Raw genomic sequence first — 21,625 nt, 5'->3', positions numbered from 1 at the left:
ACATTGCATAACCATAAATTCAGATAGTAGTTAGATGCTATCTTACATATACAACATGTATTCGATACTGCTTAGAACTGAATCAAAGATAAAAGTTGAAAATGTTGTGGTATCATCTGGTCTCTGTAAATCAATGCTGTGAAATAGAACTGTACCCTCTTTAGAGCCTGTGTCAGCATCAATTCCCCACCTCGGTTATCCTTATGCCCCTCTGCAAAGATTTCTAATGCTGTCTCAGTTGGTGCCAGATGCGAACTTTGCTGCCGTCATCCTCTGGATAATAGGAGAGGAAAGATACAGCGTCGGCTACTTTGGTAAAAGAGTTGTGGAAATGAGTAGCCATGACTCCACTCTAAAATATGTAGGGCATATTCGAGTACGCAGTGCATTCTGGGTTACGAAGGGAAGACGCAGCCAGGCTTTTCACTCCTGTTGAGCAGTCGTCGTCCCTCCCGTCCCCCGCTCCTGCTGTCAAGTGCACATGCATGGGTGTCTGGTGAGAATAGCATCGACTTTGGTGCCCTCTGGTTGAGTTGCTGCCCATGTTCACTGGCATTCATACTATGAATTGTCACTTGGTTGAAGTATTACATGTGAAACTGCACCCCAGAAAGAGTTTGCACCTCAAGGAGAATGGATTTTGAACACCATTATTTGTCTGCACTGTGTTGGTGACAGCTCCTTCTAATGACGGATAATAAGAACATGACATAAGAAATAGGAGCAGGCGTAGGCCCTTCGGACCTTCATTCACTAAGATCATGGCTGATCTACCTCAACTCCATTTAACGATCACATGGATGAACGTCACCAATTGTACATCCCTGTCTGGAGTAAAAATAAAACGGGGAAGGTGGCTCAACCATAGCTAACAAGGGAAATTAAGGATAGTGTTAAATCTAAGGAAGAGGCATATAAATTGACCAGAAAAAGCAGCAAACCTGAGGACTGGGAGAAATTTAGAATTCAGCAGAGGAGGACAAAGGGTTTAATTAGGAGGGGGAAAATAAGAATATGAGAGGAAGCTTGCTGGGAACATGAAAACTGACTGCAAAAGTTTCTATAGATATGTGAGGAGAAAAAGATTAGTGAAGACAAACGTAGGTTTTTTGCAGTCAGATTCAGGTGAATTTATAACGGGGAACTAAGAAATGGCGGACCAGTTGAACAGATACTTTGGTTCTGTCTTCACGAAGGAAGACACAAATAACCTTCCAGAAATCCCAGGGGACTGAGGGTCTAGTGAGAAGGAGGAGCTGAAGGAAATCCTTATTAGGCGGGAAATTGTGTTCGGGAAATTGATGGGATTGAAGGCTGATAAATGCCCAGGGCTGATAGTCTGCATCCCAGAGTACTTAAGGAAGTGGCCCTAGAAATAGTGGATACATTAGTGGTCATTTTCCAACAGTCTATCGACTCTGGATCAGTTCCTATGGACTGGAGGGTAGCTAATGTTACACCACTTTTTAAAAAAGGAGGGAGAGAGAAAACGGGTAATTATAGACCGGTTAGCCTGACATCAGTAGTGGGGAAAATGTTGGAATCAATTATTAAAGAAGAAATAGTAGTGCATTTGGAAAGCAGGGGCAGGATCGGTCCAAGTCAGCATGGATTTATGAAAGGGAATCATGCTTGACAAATCTTCCAGAATTTTTTGAGGATGTAACTAGTAGAGTGGACAAGGGAGAACCAGTGGATGTGGTGTATTTAGACTTTCAAAAGGCTTTTGACAAGGTCCCACACAAGAAATTGGTGTGGAAAATCAAAGCACATGGTATTGGGGGTAATATACTGACGTGGATAGAGAACTGGTTGGCAGACAGGAAGCAGAGAATCGGGATAAACGGGTCCTTTTCAGAATGGCAGGCATTGACTAGTGGAGTGCCACCAGGACTCGGTGCTGGGACCTCAGCTATTTACAATATACATTAATGATTTAGATGAAGGAATTGAGGGTAATATCTCCAAGTTTGCAGATGACACTAAACTGGGTGGCGGTGTGAGCTGTGAGGAGGACGCTAAGAGGCTGCAGGGTTACTTGGACAGGTTAGGTGAGTGGGCAAATGCATGGCAGATGCAGTATAATGTGGATAAATGTGAGGTTATCCACTTTGGTGGCAAAAACACGAAGGCAGAATATTATCTGAATGGCAGCAGATTAGGAAAAGGGGAGGTGCAACGAGACCTGGGTGTCATGGTACATCAGTCATTGAAAGTTGGCATGCAGGTACAGCAGGCAGTGAAGAAGGCAAATGGTATGTTGGCCTTCATAGCTAGGGGATTTGAGTATAGGAGCAGGGAGTCTTACTGCAGTTGTACAGGGCCTTGGTGAGGCCTCACCTGGAATCTTGTGTTCAGTTTTAGTCTCCTAATCTGAGGAAGGACGTTCTTGCTATTGAGGGAGTGCAGCGAAGGTTCACCCGACTGATTCCCGGGAAGGCAGGACTGACCTATGAGGAGAGACTGGATCGACTGGGCCTGTATTCACTGGAGTTTAGAAGGATGAGAGGGGATCTCAAACATATAAAATTCTGACGGGATTGGACAGGTTAGATGCAGGAGGAATGTTCCCGATGTTGGGGAAGCCCAGAACCAGGGGACACAGTCTAAGGATAAGGGGTAAGCCATTTAGGACTGAGATGAGGAGAAACTTCTTCACTGAGTTGTTAACCTGTGGAATTCCCTGCCGCAGAGAGTTGTTAATGCCCGTTCATTGTCGAGACTAAGTGACTTTACCCAGTTTTATCATTGGCCGAGGAACGAGTATCTTCAGCTCTGGCTGCACAATCCCTCTTTGGAAATTGCTTCTAAACTTCGGTAGATAGTTGGTGCAGTACAGGATGATGTTTCATTAGCATTAAACCAATTGAATAGGACGCAAGGCTGGAATCAAATGAAGCGGAGAACTTCCAGAAAACATGTGCTGCACTCCACCCTCAGGGACATGTGTGTGCAGTTGGAGCGTCCAAGAACACTGCTGTGAAAAGCTTTCTGTGGTCCTATTTAACCATTGAGATGTTTTGGGTGTTAGAGCAAGTTGTACACAGTGTCTCGAAGCCACAGGTAGGCAGAGTGAGAGAGAGGTTTAACTATAAATGCATTGTCAACAATACTATCCATTTTCTGTACGTATAAAGATTTTGTATTTAGCATCAATCTTTTTTTTTAAAAAAAAGCAAAAATTGTGATTGGCTCAAATTTAACAGGAGGTACTCAATAAAACTAACATTAACTTCACAGATTCTGATTACATTTCTCATAATTCTAATTTTCAGTGTATAATAATGAGTCACAAACTGCTGTCATTGTACAACAGTGTTCTCTCCTTTGGGCTGCACCACAGAAGCTCGAGCAAATCTAAGAAGAACTTGCATTTATATAGCACCTTTCACGACCACTGGACATCCCAAAGCGCTTTACAGCCAATGAAGTACTTTTTGAAGTGTAGTCACTGTTGCAATGTAGGAAACGGCAGCCAATTTGTGCACAGCAAGCTCCCACAAACAGCAGTGCGATAATGACCATATCATCTGTTTTAGTGATGTTGGTTGAGGAAGAAATATTGACCAGGACACTGGGGCAAATTCCCTGCTTTTCTTCGAAGAGTGCCATGCGATCTTTTACATTTACCTGAGAGGCAGACTGAGCTTCGGTTTAACGCCTCCTCTGAAAGACGGCACCTCTGACAGTGCAGCGCTCCCTGAGCACTGCACTGGGAGTGTCGGCCTAGATTTTGTGCTCGGGTCTCTGGAGTGGGACTTGTGTATTTGCAGCGTCCAAGAAAATTGAAATCCAAAGTGGCTAATTTTCTGTGGCCCTGGAACAAGTTGTACACAATGCTGCAAACCCACAGATAGGTGGAACTAGTCAAGGGTTTAAATATAAATGCATTGCCTGCAATTTCTGACTGAGGCGCAAGAGCTCCTAACTGAGTCACGGCTGACACTGAAATCAGAGTGCAGTCCTCATCAGTGGTGGTCACACCCACGATGGTACGCTCAGAAAAACCTGCCCGAGTGTATGATTTTCCTTTATTTAATGCTGTTCCATGTTATTTTGTTCCAGATCCTATGAGTTGACCAGGAAAGATCGGCTATACAAAAATATCCAACGTATGCAGCAGACTCATGGCTTCAAACACTTCAACATTGTACCGCAGGCGTACATCCTCCCCTCCGAGTACCAGGAACTGTGGAGTAAGGCCTTTCATAGAATTGCAGATCAGTCCAATCCAAATTGTATTATCTCCAGTGTCCGGCATATAGTATTTGTGTATTTGTTACAGGACCAGTAATCCAGAGAACATGAGTTCAAGTCCCATCATTGCAGTCTGAAAATTTGAATTCAGTTTGCAGTAAAAGTGACTACAACCAGATTGTCATAAACACTCAACTGGCTCACTGATGTCCTTTAGGGGAAGAAACCTGTCGTCCTTACCCGGTCTGGGCCTATGTGTGACTCCAGTCCCCACACCAACGTGGTTGACTCTTAATTCCCCTCTGAAGTGGCTGAGCGAGCCACTCAGTTGTACAGAGCCTCAGCCGGTGGTTCAAGGTGAAGGCCCAGCACCGCCACCTCAGCAACCAGGAAAGGGCAATAAATGCCGGATATCCACATCCCGAGAAAGGAAAAAAAAACAGCACTTTGACGGGGTAGGGTGTGGCGTAGGCCTGATACGCCCTCACTTCATATCCTAGGTGCCGCTGAGTGGATAGGCAGGCAGGCACTGCCCTGATTTGGCACTGCCAAGGGCAGGCAGGTAAGCTGTACCTGACTATCTATTCTATAATAAAACACAAAATACTGGAAATGCTCCCCAGGTCAGGCAGCATCTGTGGAGAGAAACTAAGTTAACGCTTCAGGTCGGTGACCTTTCGTCAGAACTCTTTCTTTTGCCAGAATGCTCCAGGGTAATTGTCTCTCTCATTTTTGGGAAGAAAATGGTTCTATTTTCTCCTCCCTCTTGGGGTAAAGGGGAGTCAAGCCACTACTCAGCAATTCTCGCTACTCCATCCGAAAACCTGGTTGTTTTTAGGAGCTCGCTCTATAGAAATCTGCTGTCGAGTCCCCATCCCAGGACTGTGGTCATACCAGGCTCTCTGTGTGGACGGTGGTGAGAGTGTTCGGCCGCAGCAACTGTGCCTGCCAATGGTCAGAGTGTGTTTCATCGTAACCCATTCTTGGGAAGAGGACAAAAGCCCAGGAAGCCCAACCTCTGGCGATTTCCATCTATCCACTCTCTGTCCAGAGACACATCTACTTGTCCTTTGATCCCAATTATACTGTCTGCTTCATGTCCTTCCTTGCTCATTGTTCCAGATTTCTATTTTTATTCCTCATTTGTAAGTTGTGTACCCTGGGATTTGAACCCTTCATCACAGGGACCAATTTAGCTGGAACAATATCCCTATCCCTCTCATAACTGTAAAAACTACAATTGCATCAACTCAGAGCTAGGAGCTGGACCTGTCCCGAATCGGGTTCCGTCCCAGGACTGGTTTGATGAGGTTGTCTTCTCCAAGTTAGAATGTTATTGCAACTGTTTGTTCTCGTTTGAACTAATTCTCATCAGAAACTGTTTATAATTGTCAACATTTCTTTTATGTATTTTTTTTAAAGCTGCACATATGAAGGATAAGGGACCGTGGATTGTTAAACCAGTGGCATCTTCCAGGGGCCGTGGAGTCTACCTGGTCAGCAGTGTAAGTGCTTGTGAACAGGGTGTGAGGGTGTGAGGGAAGAATGGCGATATGTTAACTGCTGTGGTCCCACCCCTCGCAGGTCTGTAAAATCACAGGTTACATTTTGCCAGGCTCTGCTGAGTTGGCCTATCTCAGCTGTGTGTGCTATAATTGGCCCTGCTGCCCTAATCTCAGCAGAGGGGGGCAGCTTGGCCCAGTGCCGATGCCCTGCTGTGTGCTCCCCCACTCCCCCCAGCCCCGTGTCGGGGTTTGTGCTCCTGACTCGCTTTAAATGGATGTCGGATGAGGACAGAAGTAAGCTTGGCTGTGATGGCCTCTGTGGTTCACCAGCCCACTGACACTCACTGCTCACACCTGGGGGAAGAGACACTTGTGCAAGGCAGCTGTGAACTGTACCCAGTGAGAATCAGCACCTTGAGGAGAGGAGGATGTGTGGGACTATTCCACTTCTAATGAGTGATTTTCCAGCTCATGATTTGTCTGATTTGTTCAGCTCATTCTCACTCTGCAGTCTTCCTGAAAGCTGCTCCCTTTCCTCTCTTTTCTCTTGGTTCCAACTGATTGTAAAATCAAATTTAATGGCATCATTAAACCACCTGATATCAGTCCTAAATCTACATTTCCCCAGTTTGACCCTGTGACAAATGTCTCTGCCCCGTTAAGCTGCAATTCTGGAGGTCCTAGCTTTTAAATGGATAAAACTGCGCACATGTGGAAATTTGAATGAGCTGCGCAGCCCATTGGGAAAAAATTGAGGGAACATTGCCTGTGACCCCTTGCTCTACTGTCAGGCTTTAGTTTGAAGACAGAAAGAAAGACTTGTATTTATATAGCACCTTTCATGACCTCAGGATGTCCCAAAGCACTTTACAGCCACTTTTTCAGGTGTAGTCACTGTTGTAATCGTAGAATCAGAAAATGGTCACGGTACCGAAGGCCATTCGGCCCGTCGAATCGTGCCGCCTCTCAGCCTGTCCCACTCTCCCGCCATTTCCGCTGTTATTTTTTTTCCTTCAGACATTTATCCAACTCCTTTTTGAAAGATCAGATTGCGTCTGCCTCCACCACCCTCTCAGGCAGCGCGTTCCAGATCCCAATCACTGGCTGCGTAAATTCTTTTTTCTTGCATCGCCTTTGGTTCATTTGCCAATCACCTTAAATCTGTGTCCTCTGGTTCTCGACCCTTGCACCAATGGGAACAGTTTCTCTCTACCCTGTCCGGACCCCTCCATGATTTTGAACACCTCTATCAAATCTCTTGATCTTCTCTGCTCCAAGGAGAATAACCCCAGCTTCTCCAGTTTATCAACGTAACTGAAGTCCCTCATTCCTGGAATAATCCTCGTAAATCTTTTCTGCACCCTCTCTAAGGCCTTCACATCCTTCCATGAATTGGAATTGGACACAATAATCCAGTTGGGGTCAAACCAGTTTTTTTTATACAGGTTCATCATAACTTCCACACACTTGTACTCTGTACCTCTATTTATGAAGCCCAGGATCACGTAAGCCTTTTTAACTGCTTTCTCAACTTGCCCTGCCATCTTCAACGATTTATGCACACGTACCACCAGGTCTCTCTGCACACGTACCACCAGGTCTCTCTGCACACGTACCACCAGGTCTCTCTGCACACATACCACCAGATCTCTCTGCACACGTACCACCAGGTCTCTCTGCACACGTACCACCAGATCTCTCTGCACACGTACCACCAGGTCTCTCTGTTCGTGCACCCCTTTAGGATTGTACCATTTAGTTTATATTTCCTTTCCTCATTCTTTTTACCAAAATGTATCACTTCACACTTTTCTGTGTTAAATTTAATCTGCCATGTGTCCAGCCTGTCTATGTCCTCTTGAAGTCCCACTCTCCTCCTCACTGTTCACTATATTTCCAAGTTTTGTGTCGTCTGCAAATTTTGAAATTGTGCCCTGTACACCCACATTCAAATCATTAAGATACAGGCAACTCTCGATTATCCGGGTCCCTCGGGGATTGGGCTATTCCGGGTAAAAGATTTTTCCGTTAGGGTGAGTCTACATTTTAAAGTTAAAACTTTAATGAATAAATACAATCGTTAGGGTGAGTTTACATTTATAAGTTAAAACTTTATATTGCTTCATTAATCCGCAACAAACGATGGACGTTACCAGCATGCATGTACAGGTTCTGTGCCTGGAACCCAGTGCCGGCTCTGCCCTCATTCCTGTCAGCGGTGGCCGCGAGAGACAGCGGCTGCAGCAGCGTGCACACACCAACAAACCAAGGGCAGAGGAGGGCAATTTTTACGGTGTGAGAGAGCGAGAGAGAGAATGAGCAAATACAAATGAGTACAGTGTTTGGAAGGCGATTTTTCCAAATTTTTTGGAGCGGTCTTTTCATTTGTTAGCAACAGAATTTTAAATCCCGTTATAACGGTTTCCCGTTGGATCCATGTACGGATAATCGAGAGTTGCCTGTATATCAAGAAAAGCCGTGGTCCCAGTACCGACCCCTGGGGAACACCACTGTATACCTTCCTCCAGTCCGATAAACAACCGTTCACCACTACTCTCTGTTTCCTGTCACTGAGACAATCCCGTATCCAGGCTGCCACTGTCCCTTTTATTCCATGGGCTTCAACTTTGTTGCAAGCTGATTGTGTCACTTTATCAAATGCCTTTTGGAAATCCATGTACACCACATCAATCGCATTGCCCTCATTAACCCTCTCTGTTACTTCATCAAAAAACTCCATCAAGTTGGTTAGACATGATTTGCCTTTAACAAATCCGTGCTGGCTTTCCTTAATTAATCCACATTTGTCCAAGTGACTGTTAATTTTGTCCCTGATCACTCTTTCTAAAGGCTTCCCCACTACTGAGGTTAAACTGACTGGCCTGTAGTTGCTGTGTTCATCTTTACACCCTGTAGGAATGTAGGCAACATGACAGCCAATTCTGCACACAGCAAGCTCCCACCAACAGCAATGTGACAACGATTAGATAATCTGTTTTAGTGATGTTGGTTGAGGGCTAAATATTGGCCAGGCAGGAATGAGTGCTACCCACGGAGTCTAGGCTGCCAGTTGTGTTCGGGATTTCCCTTTTCTATACCTCTGTAAGCTCACACCTCAGTCATGTCCTTTGAAAGCTGAAAAGCCCAAGTTTCTCCAGTCTTTCCTCATAACCCAGTGCCTCTGATTCTGGGGTTCAGCCTCTGGGACTTGCACCTCAGTGACCAGAACTGGACACAGTACTCTGGGTGTGTCTAACCAGCGTGCTGTAGTTTCAGCGACTTCAGTGCTCCTCCCAGGGGTGAGACTGGTCGATAAATGATAGTTTACTGAGGTGCACCAACCTGGCCACTCGGCACCAGTTTATTGTACAGGTATTGCACTCGAACCTCCTTCCTTACCTTTCTTTTCCAATGTTTCAGCCCAGCCAGATTACAACAGACGAGAGTATCCTAGTTTCACGCTACATCCGCTCTCCGCTGCTAATAGATGGTAAGTAATCTTTTCATACGGAGAATGTGGCTTCACTTTATTGGCTTTATTTGGTCACCCTCTCTCACTGCTCTTAAACTGCAAATACACAGTCTTCTTGTAGTATCAAATCAAATGTCAATATCCAAATTAAATATCCAGGCCAAAGCTTCCGGTGTAATAGCGTGGATACCTTGTAGGCTTCCTGCGAATATCCAGATACACAATCAAAACCACTCTTCCTTCCTGTTGGGTCTTGCAAGGCTGAGTAATCAGTGGCCTCCAATTTCCCCCAGACGTTAACAGCAGTTTTTAATGTTGTTTCCTCCTATGATCAGGAGAAATGCATTCAGGGAGCAATGCATGGTGTAGCAGTGTGAATGGGGAGTTTAGTGGCTGATTTTGCTAAGTGTCCCTCTCCAGTGCAGGCCAGTAACAAGCTACTGTTTTGAATAGGCCTAATACTGCCCACTAAACTCTCCATTCGCACTGCCACGTCATCCATTGCTTCCGTTTTTTCTATATTCATTCTTTGGATGTGGCCGTCGCTGGCAAGGCCATCATTCATTCCCCCCCCCCCCCCCCAGTTGCCCTGAGTTTGATGCATTCTCGGAACCCATCTTGTCTTGCACATACGCAGGCTGCTCCTTGACGCATCGTCCACAGTCATGGGGTCAGCTTCCACATGTGTGCTGATGACATCTAGCTCTACCTCTCCCCTACCCCCCTCGATCCCTCCACCTCTCTAACCTTCTCCAGCCCTACAACCCCTTCCCAAACTATCCACTCCACTAACTTTGCCCTCGTGCATTTTCCTCCTTTCTCCTTTCAGCCCAGCTTAGGTCTACTACTCTGGAATTCCCTCCCTAAACCCCTCTGCTTCTCTATCTCTCTCTTCCTTAGAACTCGCCTTTTTGAGCAAGCTCTGTGTCTCCCCTCCCAATATCTCCTTTTTTGACTTGACATCCATTTTTCCCCTCGCATTTCTCGGTTTTGAAGGTGCTATATAAAGGCATGTTTTTCTGCTTGTACCATATGTAAACCACAGAGGTTTACAACATGGAAGGAAGCCATTCGGCCCATCATATCTGTGCCAACTCTTTGCTGCAATCCAAAAGTATTCCCACTGCTTGTGCTCTCCCCATAGCCCTTTGTATCAAATATTTAAGTTTCCATTAAAAGATGCAATGGTGTCTGCCCCAACATCTCCCTGTGGTAAAACATCCCATGTTCCCAACAACCCTGTGTAAAGATGTTCCTCTCAGTCTGTCCCCACTCTCAATACTCATTTTAAATGATTAATCTCTTGTTACTGACTCCCCAACCAGAGGAAATAGTTTTCCCTTATTCACTCTTATCGAAAGCCTTTATTAAGAACATAAGAAATAGGAACAGGAGTAGACCATACGGTCCCTCGAGCCTGCTCCGCCATTTAATACCATCATGGCTGATCCAATCATGGACTCGGGTCTACTTTCCTGCCCGCTCCCCATAACCCCTTATTCCCTTTTATTAAATCTCCTCACCCTGTCAAATCCCTCGGTTAGATTCCGGGTTAGGTCCTACAGGGTCTGTGGAAGGAGATGTGATGGGTGGGATGGCCATTTGTGTTCTACAGTAAACTCTCGTTTACCCGGATTGTTTGGGGATTCGGCAACTCCGGGTAAACAAATTTTCCGATGGGGCGAGTTTACATAAATCGCAAAAAAAAATTAAAAGAAAAAACAATCACGTTTACCTTGGGTCAGCATTACTTACCTCTCTGCAGTCGGGATAGGTTGGACCGCCCGTATTTACAGGCAGTCACTGCGGGGCGTACGGGTTGGGCGGGACTCAAAAAAATAGGCCGGTGTGGCAACCAGGGCATTGCACACCGGCGCAGCTGTTCCGGGTGATACTGCCCAGCATCCCGGAGACCCCCGCGGGGCACTGGAGGCTGACCGCCCGCCCAGGAGACCTCACCGCCATCATTGCTGCCCCTCTGGGACAGAAAATGGAATGTGAAAGATTGGAAGGTCCGCCCCATGGAGTTCTGGGTGGCTAATCATGATTCAGTAAGAAGGTAAGTACAATGTATAGTTTGCACAGCTTAAAGCAAGTAATAATGTTCACTGCTGCTTGTATTTGTGATATAGCCAATGATCCTCTCATTTTTGTTTAGTTGCTGAATCTCTCAATATTTTAAATTCCGTTATGGCAGGTTTTCCGTTGCATTTGTATCCGGGTAAACAAGAGTTTACTGTATATTGAACACGATAACCAGAATCCTTCACTCCTGATGTAAAATATCCCACGTTAAATCATCAGACTGAATTTCCAAATCGGTGATCCTGAAGAATATTGGCCGGCAGTGGAGAATGTTCTGTGTGTAATCACAAACTGTAAATATGTTTATGACTTTGCTACACGTGCCAAACCTTCACCAGCAATTAATTACTTTTGAAGTGTATTGACAATGTCGGCACACTCAGCAATGAGAAAGAGAGGGTGTTTTAGGTGATGTTGGTTGAGGGATGAATGTTGGCCGGGGCACCAGGGAGAGCTCTCCTGTTGTTTATCCAATCTTGCCCCGGGTTTTTTAATGTCCACCTGAGCAGGCAGGCGGGGCCGCGATTCGCTCAGTATTGCACTGGCGTTTCAGCCTAGTCCCTAAGATGGGGCTTGAACCCTCAACCTTCTGACTGGGAGGCGAGTGTGTTACCAAGTGAGCCAAGTTGCCACTCGAGAGTTTCAGCGTAGTGAAGCCGAGTCAGCTGCATGCCGAGTCAGAAGACCGCGTGTCCGTGCGTGGAGTTAGTTACTTTAGTTTTTCCACTTACAGACTTCAAGTTTGACGTGCGATTATACGTCCTGGTGACGTCCTATGACCCTCTGGTGGTTTATCTCTATGAAGAAGGACTGACGAGGTAAGAAGCCCCTCATTTTCACACTGATTATACACCACTGGCAAGCACATCTGTCTCGTCTGTCAGTGATTGATCAACAACTAACAACAACTTGCATTTATATAGCGCCTTTAATAAGGAAAACAGATGGCGAGCCAGAGGGGGAAAGATGAGGGGGGTGGCCCTAAGCTTGCTCAAAGAGGTGGGTTTTGAAGAAGGATTAGAAAAGAGGAGGGAGAGGCAGAGGGGTTTAGGGAGGGAATTCCAGACTGGGGTACCTAGGCATCTATAGGTACAGTCCCCAATAATGTGGGGTGGGTGGGGGGAGGGGCAGAGTCAGAGGCATGAGAGGTTGGAGTCAGAGGAACGGTGAGTTTGGGAGTGGGGCTGGGGTGGGTTGTAGCAATGGTCGAAGGTTACAGAGATAGTGGGTGAGGCTATAGAGGAGTTTAAGGAGAAATTTAAATATGAGGCGATGGGAGACCGGGAGCCACTGTAGGTCAGTGAGCACGGGTGAACGGGACTTTATACGAGTTAGGACACGGGCAGCAGAGTTTGAGGGTGGGAGGCTGGCCAAGAGAGAGTAGGAAGAGTTGAGTCTGGACGTAACAAACGCATGGATGAGGGTTTCAACAGCGGATGAGCTGAGGTGGGGGCGGAGACGGGCGATTATTACGGAGCTGGAAGCAGGCGGTCTATGTAAGCGATGTGGGTCGGAAGCTCAGCTTTGGGACAGGACGCCGAGGTTGTGATCGTAAACAGTCTGGTTTGGGCAGGATTAAGTGTCCGGAGAGAGGGCTGGAGTCAGTGGTGAGGGTACGGAGTTTGAGGCGGGGGCTGAAGACGATGGCTTCAGTCTTATAATGTTTAACGAGATGAAATTGCGGCTCATTTATGACTGGTTATCAGATTACACAGGCAGTAGAGGGGATGGTGAGAGGTGGTTGCGAGGTAGAGCTGGGAGTCATCAACGCACATGTGGAAGTTGCTCCTTTATTTGCTGCTGAAGTCGCCGAGGGGCATGTAGATGAGGAAGAGCAAGGATCAAGGATACATCCCTGGGGGATCCAGAGATAATGGGTGGGAAGGGAAGCCAATGGTGGAGATTCTGTGGCTACGATCAGATAGGTAACAGTAATGTGCTGTAGCTACATTACCTCACTCCCCTTCAAAACTGGGTTTGTCCCTGCTTTGATCGAAAGTTTCCTCTGAATTCTTATGTCCTTATTGAGAATTAGGAGCAGGAGTAGGCCATATGGCCCCTCGAGCCTGCTCCGCAATTCAATGAGATCATGTCTGATCTGATCATGGACTCGGTTCCACTTCCCCGCCCGCTCCCCATAACCTCTTATCTCCTTATCGTTTAAGAAACTGTCTGTTTCTGTCTTAATTTTATTCAATGTCCCAGCTTCCACAGCTCTGAGGCAGCGAATTCCACAGATTTATAATCCTCTGAAAGAAGAAATTTCTCCTCATCTCTGTTTTAAATGGGCGGCCCTTATTCTAAGATCATGCCCTCTAGTTCTAGTCTTCCCCCATCAGTGGAAACATCCTCTCTGCATCCACCTTGTCAAGCCCCCTCATAATCTTATACGTTTAGATAAGATCACCTCTCATTCTTCTGAATTCCAATGAGTAGAGGCCCAACCTCCTCAACCTTTCCTCATACGTCAACCCCCTCATCCCTGGAATTAACCGAGTGAACCTTCTCTGAACTGCCTCCAAAGCAAGTATATCGTTTCGTAAATATGGAAACCAAAACTGCACGCAGTATTCCAGGTGTGGTCTCACCAATACCCTGTATAACTGTAGCAAGACTTCCCTGCTTTTATGCTCCATTCTTTTTGCAATAAAGGCCAAGATACCATTGACCTTCCTGATCACTTGCTGTACCTGCATACTAACCTTTTGTGTTTCATGCACAAGTACCCCCAGGTTCCGCTGTACTGCAGCACTTTGCAATCTTTCTCCATTTAAATAATAACTTGCTCTTTGATTTTTTTCTGCCAAAGTGCATGACCTCACACTTTCCAACATTATACTCCATCTGCCAAATTTTTGCCCATTCACTTAGCCTGTCTATGTCCTTTTGCAGATTTTTTGTGTCCTCCTCACACATTGCTTTTCCTCCATCTTTGTATCGTCAGCAAACTTTGGCTACATTACTCTCGGTCCCTTCTTCCAAGTCGTTAGTATAGATTGTAAATAGTTGGGGTCCCAGAACTGATCCCTGCGGCACCCCACTAGTTACTGGTTGCCAACCTGAGAATGAACCATTTATCCCGACTCTGTTCTCTGTTAGTTAGCCAATCCTTTGTCCATGCTCATATATTACCCCCAATCTATGAACTTTTATCTTGTGCAGTGAACTTTTATCTTGTGCAGTAACCTTTTATGTGGCACCTTGTCAAATGCCTTCTGGAAGTCCAAATACAGCACTTCCACCTCCTGCTGCAGTGCAATTAAAAAAAACAAAATAACATTAGTGACTGTGGGTACCAGGCGTTTACCTCATCCTCATATCCTCCATCTTTACCTCCCAACCTCATCCAGCCCATGCAGCCACGCTCCTACACAGGAACAGGAGGAGGCCATTCAGCCCCTCGAGCTTGTTACACAGGAACAGGAGGAGGCCTTCGGCCCCTCGATCCTGTTACACCATTCTTTTGACAAGGTCCCGCACAAGAGATTGGTGTGCAAAATCAAAGCACATGGTATTGGGGGTAATGTACTGACGTGGATAGAGAACTGGTTGGCAGACAGGAAACAGAGAGTCGGGATAAACGGGTCCTTTTCAGAATGGCAGGCAGTGACTAGTGGAGTGCCGCAGGGCTCAGTGCTGGGACCCCAGCTATTTACAATATACATTAACGATTTAGATGAAGGAATTGAGTGTAATATCTCCAAGTTTGCGGATGACACTAAACTGGGTGGTGGTGTGAGCTGCGAGGAGGACGCTAAGAGGCTGCAGGGTGACTTCGACAGGTTAGGTGAGTGGGCAAATGCATGGCAGATGCAGTATTTTCTATGTTTCAATTAGATCATTGGCAAATGAATTTCAACATGGATAACTGTGAGGTAATACATTTTGGTAAGAAAAATAAGGAGTTCCCATCCTACTTGGAAAGTAAGAATCTAAATGGGGTCGAGGAGTAAAGGGATCTGGGAGTACGTGGAGACAAATGATGAATTAGTGACACAGGTTAATTAGGCCACTAAAAAATCAAACCAAACACTCGGGTTTATTTCTAGAGGGATAGAATTGAAAAGGAGTGAAGTTATGCTAAACTTCGACTTGTATCAAACCTTGGTTAGACCACACTTGGAGCACTGCGTACAGTTCTGGTCTCCATATTATGAAAAGGATATAGAGGCACTGGAGAGGGCGCATAAAAGATTTACAAAGATACCAAAATTGCGAGGGTATACCTATCTAGGAAGGATGAACAGGCTGGGTCTCTTTACTCTTGAAAAGAGAAGGTGAGTGAGCTAATAGAGGTCTTTAAGATTATGAAATATTTGATAAAGTAGGCAGTTTTTCCACTTATGGGGAAGAGCGAAAGTAGAGGCCATCAATATAAGATAGTCACGGAAGAAATCCAATGAGGAATTCAGGAGAAACTTCTTCATGCAAAGAGTGGTGAGAATGTGGAACTCGCTACCACAGGGAGTCGTTTTATTTTATTTGTTCCTGGGATGTGACCGTCGCTGGCAAGGCCGGCATTTATTGCCCATCCCTAATTGCCCCTTGAGAAGGTGGTGGTGAGCCGCCTTCTTGAACCGCGTGGTGAAGGTGCTCCCACAGTGCTGTTAGGGAGGGAGTTCCAGGATTGTGACCCAGCGACGATGAAGGAACGGCCGATATATTTCCAAGTCGGGATGGTGTGTGACTGGGAGGGGAACGTGGAGGTGGTGGTGTTCCCATGCGCCTGCTGCCCTTGTACTTTTAGGTTGCAGAGGTTGTGGGTTTGGGAGGAGCTGCTGAAGAAACCTTGGCGAGTTGCTGCAGTGCTTCTTATAGATGAATCGTAGAATCATAGAAATTTACAGCATAAAGGAGGCCTTTGGGCCCATCAACCTATCTTCCTGCAGTCTACTGCTTTTTTCTTCATTATCAACCACATTATCAATTCTTGTAACATCTTCAAACTTCTTATTCATACCCCCTACATTGAAGTCCAGGTCATTGATATATACCACAAAAAGCAAGGGACCCAGTACTGAGCCCTGCGGAACCCCACTGGAAACATCCTTCCAGTCACAAAAACACTCATCCACCATTACCCTTTGCTTCCTGCCTCTGAGCCAACTTTGGATCCAACTTGCCACTTTGCCCTGGATCCCTTGGGCTTTTACTTTCGTGACCAGTCTGCCATGTGGGACCTTATCAAAAGCTTTGCTAAAGTCCATATACACTACATCGTACACACTACCCTCATCAACCCTCCTGGTTACCTCCTCAAAAAATTCAATCAAGTTAGTCAGACATGACCTTCCCTTAACAAATCCATGCTGACTGTCCTTGATTAATCCATGTCTTTTTAAATAAAGATTTATCCTGTCCCTCAGAATTTTTCCCAATAATTTTTACACCACTGAGGTTAGGCTGACTGGCCTGTAATTACTCGGTCTATCCCTTTCTCCCTTTTTAAACAAAGGTACAATGTTAGCAATCCTCCAGCACCACACCGCAGCCACAGTACGCCAGTGATGGAGGGAGTGAATATTTGTTTAGGTTGGTGGATGAGGTGCCAATCAAGCGGGCTGCTTTATCCTCGATAGTGTCGAGCTTCTTGAGTGTTGGAGCTGCACTCATCCAGGCAAGTGGAGAGTGTTCCATCACACTCCTGACTTGTGCCTTGTAGATGGTGGAAAGGCTTTGGGGAGTCAGGAGGTGACCTTGTACTGTATTGATGTGGTTGGTCCAGTTAAGTCTCTGGTCAAAGGTGACCCCAGAATGTTGATGATGGGGGATTCAGCGATGGTTATGATTTGGTGATCATTTTCCAACAGTCTATCGACTCTGGATCAGTTCCTATGGACTGGAGGGTAGCTAATGTAACACCACTTTTTAAAAAAAGGAGGGAGATAAAATGGGTAATTATAGACTGGCTAGCCTGACATCAGCAGTGGGGAAAATGTTGGAATCAATTATTAAAGATGTAATAGCAGCGCATTTGGAAAGCAGTGACAGGATCGGTCCAAGTCAGCATGGATTTATGAAAGGGAAATCATGCTTGTCAAATCTTCTGGATTTTTTTGAGGATGTAACTAGTAGAGTGGACAAGGGAGAACCAGTGGATGTGGTCTATTTGGACTTTCAAAAGGCTTTTGACAAGGTCCCACACAAGAGATTGGTGTGCAAAATTAAAGCACATGGTATTGGGGGTAATGTACTGACGTGGATAGAGAACTGTCTGGCAGACAGGAAGCAGAGAGTCGGGATAAATGGGTCCTTTTCAGAATGGCAGGCAGTGACTAGTGGAGTGCCGCAGGGCTCAGTGCTGGGACCCCAGCTATTTACAATATACATCAATGATTTAGATGAAGGAATTGAGTGTAATATCTCCCAGTTTGCAGATGACACTAAGCTGGGTGGCAGTGTGAGCTGTGAGGAGGATGCTAAGAGGCTGCAGGATGACTTGGACAGGTTAGGTGAGTGGGCAAACGCATGGCAGATGCAGTATAATGTGGATAAATGTGAGGTTATCCACTTTGGTGGCAAAAACATAAGGCAGAAATTATCTGAATGGTGACAGATTAGGAAAAGGGGAGGTGCAACGAGACCTGGGTGTCATGGTACATCAGTCATTGAAAGTTGGCATACAGGTACAGCAGGCGGTGAAGAAGGCAAATGGCCTGTTGGTCTTCATAGCTAGGGGATTTGAGTATCGGAGCAGGGAGGTCTTACTGCAGTTGTACAGGGCCTTGGTGAGGCCGCACCTGGAATATTGTGTTCAGTTTTGTTCTCCTAATCTGAGGAAGGACTTTCTTGCTATTGAGGGAGTGCAGCGAAGGTTCACCAGACTGATTCCCGGGATGGCAGGACTGACATATGAGGAGAGACTGGATCAACTGGGCCTGTATTCACTGGAGTTTAGAAGAATGAGAGGGGATCTCATAGAAATATATAAAATTCTGACGGGACTGGCAGGAAGAATGTTCCCGATGTTGGGGAAGTCCAGAACCAGGGGACACAGTCTAAGGATAAGGGGTAAGCCATTTAGGACTGAGATGAGGAGAAACTTCTTCACTCAGAGATTTGTTAACCTGTGGAAATCTCTATCGCGGAGAGTTGTTGATGCCAGTTCGTTAGATATATTCAAGAGGGAGTTAGATGTGGCCCTTACGACTAAAGGGGTCAAGGGTTATGGAGAGAAAGCAGGAATGGGGTACTGAGGTGAATGATCAGCCATGATCTTATTGAATGGTGGTGCAGGCTTGAAGGGCCGAATGGCCTACTCCTGCACCTATTTTCTATGTTTACCACCTAACTTTGTATCATCAGCAAACTTGGATACGTTACACTCAGTCCATTCATCTAAGTCATTGATATAGATTGTGAATATCTGAGGCCCCAGCACTGATCCTTGTGGTATCCCGCTAGTTATAGCCCGCCAATCTGAATAAATCCTGTTTATTTCTACTCTCTGTTTTCTACCCAATAGCCAATCTTTAATCTATGCTAATTTTTTACCCCCAATCCCATGAGTCCTAATTTGGTGTAATAATCTGTGTGGCACCTTATCAAGGCTTTTTGAAAATCCAAATACACTGCATCCACTGGTTCCCCCTTATCCATAGTATTAGGTATATCTTCAAGAAACTCTAACAGATTTGTCAAACACGATTTCCTTTTCATAAAACCATGTTGACTACCCAATCATATTACAATTTTCAAAGTGCCGTTCCCACGCCCCTAATAGATTCTAGCATTTTGCCTACTACTGATACCCGGCTAACTGGCCTAAAGCTCCCCGGTTTTTCTCTCCTTCCTTTCTTAAATAACGGGATTATGTTTGCTACCTTCCAATCCTTGGGGATTGTTCTAGAATCTAGGGAATTCGGGAAGATTAATACCAGTGCATCCACTATCTCTGCAGCTCCCTCTTTTAAAACCTGAGGATGCAGGTCGTCGGGTCCAGGGGATTTGTCGCCACTTAGTCCCATTAATGTCTCCAGTACGTCTTCACTTGTACTGATTTCTTTAAGTTCCTCATTCTCTCTAGACCCTTGGTTCCCAATATTTCTGGAATGTTTTTTGTGAAGACAGACACAAAGTATTTGTTTAATGTCTCTGCCATTTCCTTATTACCCATTATAATTTCTCCTGTCTCAGCCTCCTAATGGGCCCATGTTTATTTCCACTAATCTCTTCCTATTTACATTTCTATAGAAACGTTTATAATCGGAAGCTATCACCCCTGAATGTCCTAACTCCAATTTTAACTTCATGCCCTGACATCGGTTGATTCCCCAAATCCACTTCACCTTTGACGGCCGTTCTTTAAGCCACTGTGCCCTGGCCTCTGCAGCCCCGTACTTTAAAAAAAACAAACCTTCTGTTTAACTATTCTTCTGCTCCCCTTGCCAGCTTCAGTTCCCCTTTGCCCTGCCACCCAGCTCCCTTTCCCCCGGAAGCTCGGTTAATAAATACCGTTGCATGCTATTCAGAATTGGGCCACATGATGGCGACCACACTCAGCCTTTATTCCGTGTTGTGCTCCGAGTTTGTTTTTTTTTATTGCCCACTCTCCCTTTTTGCCTTTAATTTTTGTTTTGAATCGGTTTCCTGAGCACGTGATCGCCTAAGTAGAATGTGTACTTGCACTGAGAGTGGTGGAACAGTCTGGGAAAAGATTTTGCCAAGGGTTTCGAAGCTCGTCTCCTGAGAGCACTTTGCACAGGCTGCTGATGTGTGAGGACACACTGGGTGAGCTTTCATCACGCCGGCACACACCTCGGCCACCATCTGCACCTTGTCTGCTCAGCACCCTGATTGGCTGGAATTGACGTAACAGTTTCCGAGTATATTTGATACAGTGAACCTCTCGAACCCCCCCCACAGTCCCTCCCTGCTTCATACACACAGACCACATGTTCGGGAAGGCGATATGATACTGATCTTTATTGTTTTATGTTAAAAGCAGTTCATAAATTTGAAGTGATTCCACAGTGTATTCAGAGTTCTGGTGCCTCGGCCAAACATCCTTTATCACCAGAAAACCGCTCGACCGCTTGCTCATCTCGTGTGGGATTTTACTGTTTAAAAAAAATAGCCACCGTGTTTGCCTTACATAACAACATAGACACAAGAAAAGGGAGCAGGAGTAGGTCGTATGGCCCCTCGAGCCATTCAATAAGATCATGGCTGATCTCCCACCTCGACTCCACTTTCCCGTCTGATTCCCGTACCCCTTGATTCCCTTTTAAATGCAAGTCTGTTTTTCTAACGGTGTATGAATAACATCAGGGCATTTAGCTGTGTCTGACCTGTCGCTATCTCTTTCTGTTGCATTATCTGATCATTTGTAGTCCTGTCCCAGCTCTTCCAGACCCCACTGACACTTCCCCGCCTGCATTCAAAGGCAACTGATTTTCTTCAGTTTAAGTTCAAGTCGTGCCCTTTAGGGAGTGAAATATTTCATTTGGGAGGGTTTATGAAAAACACTTGCTGCATTGTGAGGGTGTTGGGAGATTGCGGTGAGCTTGGGGCCCCACTGTTTGCCAGCTCTGGAACCAACAACAAAGCCACACAAATGGCAAAGGTGTTTCATTGTTTGTTCACCACTAGATGGCTCACTGGTATCAACCGAGTAAATAACTGAACAAGGCAATGTACTGGGGCAGATTCACATAGTGCTGAGAATACCGGGGCAGTGTAACATAGAAACATAGAAAATAGGTGCAGGAGCAGGCCATTCAGCCCTTCGAGTCTGCACCACCATTCAATGTGATCAAAGCTGATTATTCACCTCAGTACCCCTTTCCTGCTTTCTCTTCATACCCCTTGATCCCTTTAGCCATAAGGGCCATATCTAACTCCCTCTTGATGCCAGTTCATTGGATATATTCAACAGCTCTCTGTGGTAGAGAATTCCACAGGTTAACAACTCTGAGTGAAGAAGTTTCTCCTCATCTCAGTCCTAAATGGCTTACCCCTTATCCTTAGACTATGTTCCCTGATTCTGGACTTCCCCAACATCGGGAACATTCTTCCTGCATCTAACCTGTCCAGTCCCGTCAGAATTTTATACGTTTCTATGAGATTCCCCTCTCATTATTCTAAACTCCAGCGAATACAGGCCCAGTCTGTTGTGTTCCTAACACAGATGAGGCTGCACGCAGGGAAATTAAAGTAACAGTGACCTCAGTCTTTATTAAGACACTCCAGAGTGTGTAGGGGCCGGCTTATATACAGTGCTCCCAAGGGATGTTGGGATCCCTTGGGACTTCAGGCGATGCGCTTCCTGGTGGCGGAACATGGGAGTGCATGCTTTACAGATACACATCATCACTCCCCCGCTGCCCAAAGTCAAAGTGAAAACTATTAACAAGGTAAGGCGGTC

The 21,625-nt window shown here is 45.8% G+C and overlaps 1 protein-coding gene across 9 annotated transcripts in view; it reads left to right on the top strand.

Moving 5' to 3' along the window:
- Positions 1–21,625, top strand: part of ttll5 (tubulin tyrosine ligase-like family, member 5) — a 595,921-nt gene that overhangs the window by 56,995 nt on the left and 517,301 nt on the right. For all 9 annotated transcript variants that reach the window (XR_011593158.1, XM_070879712.1, XM_070879709.1 and 6 more), the window contains exons 6-9: positions 4,066–4,196; positions 5,620–5,702; positions 9,123–9,192; positions 11,993–12,077. Coding sequence is in view for 8 of the 9 variants with exons in the window: in XM_070879712.1 (XP_070735813.1) it covers positions 4,066–4,196; positions 5,620–5,702; positions 9,123–9,192; positions 11,993–12,077 (369 nt within the window). In the remaining variant the exon portion in view is untranslated. The remainder of the gene's footprint in view (positions 1–4,065; positions 4,197–5,619; positions 5,703–9,122; positions 9,193–11,992; positions 12,078–21,625) is intronic.

Source organism: Pristiophorus japonicus, chromosome 4, assembly GCF_044704955.1.
Source record: "Pristiophorus japonicus isolate sPriJap1 chromosome 4, sPriJap1.hap1, whole genome shotgun sequence".
Classification (NCBI taxonomy): Eukaryota; Metazoa; Chordata; class Chondrichthyes; family Pristiophoridae; genus Pristiophorus; species Pristiophorus japonicus.
This window is presented reverse-complemented; position numbering and strand designations above follow the sequence as displayed.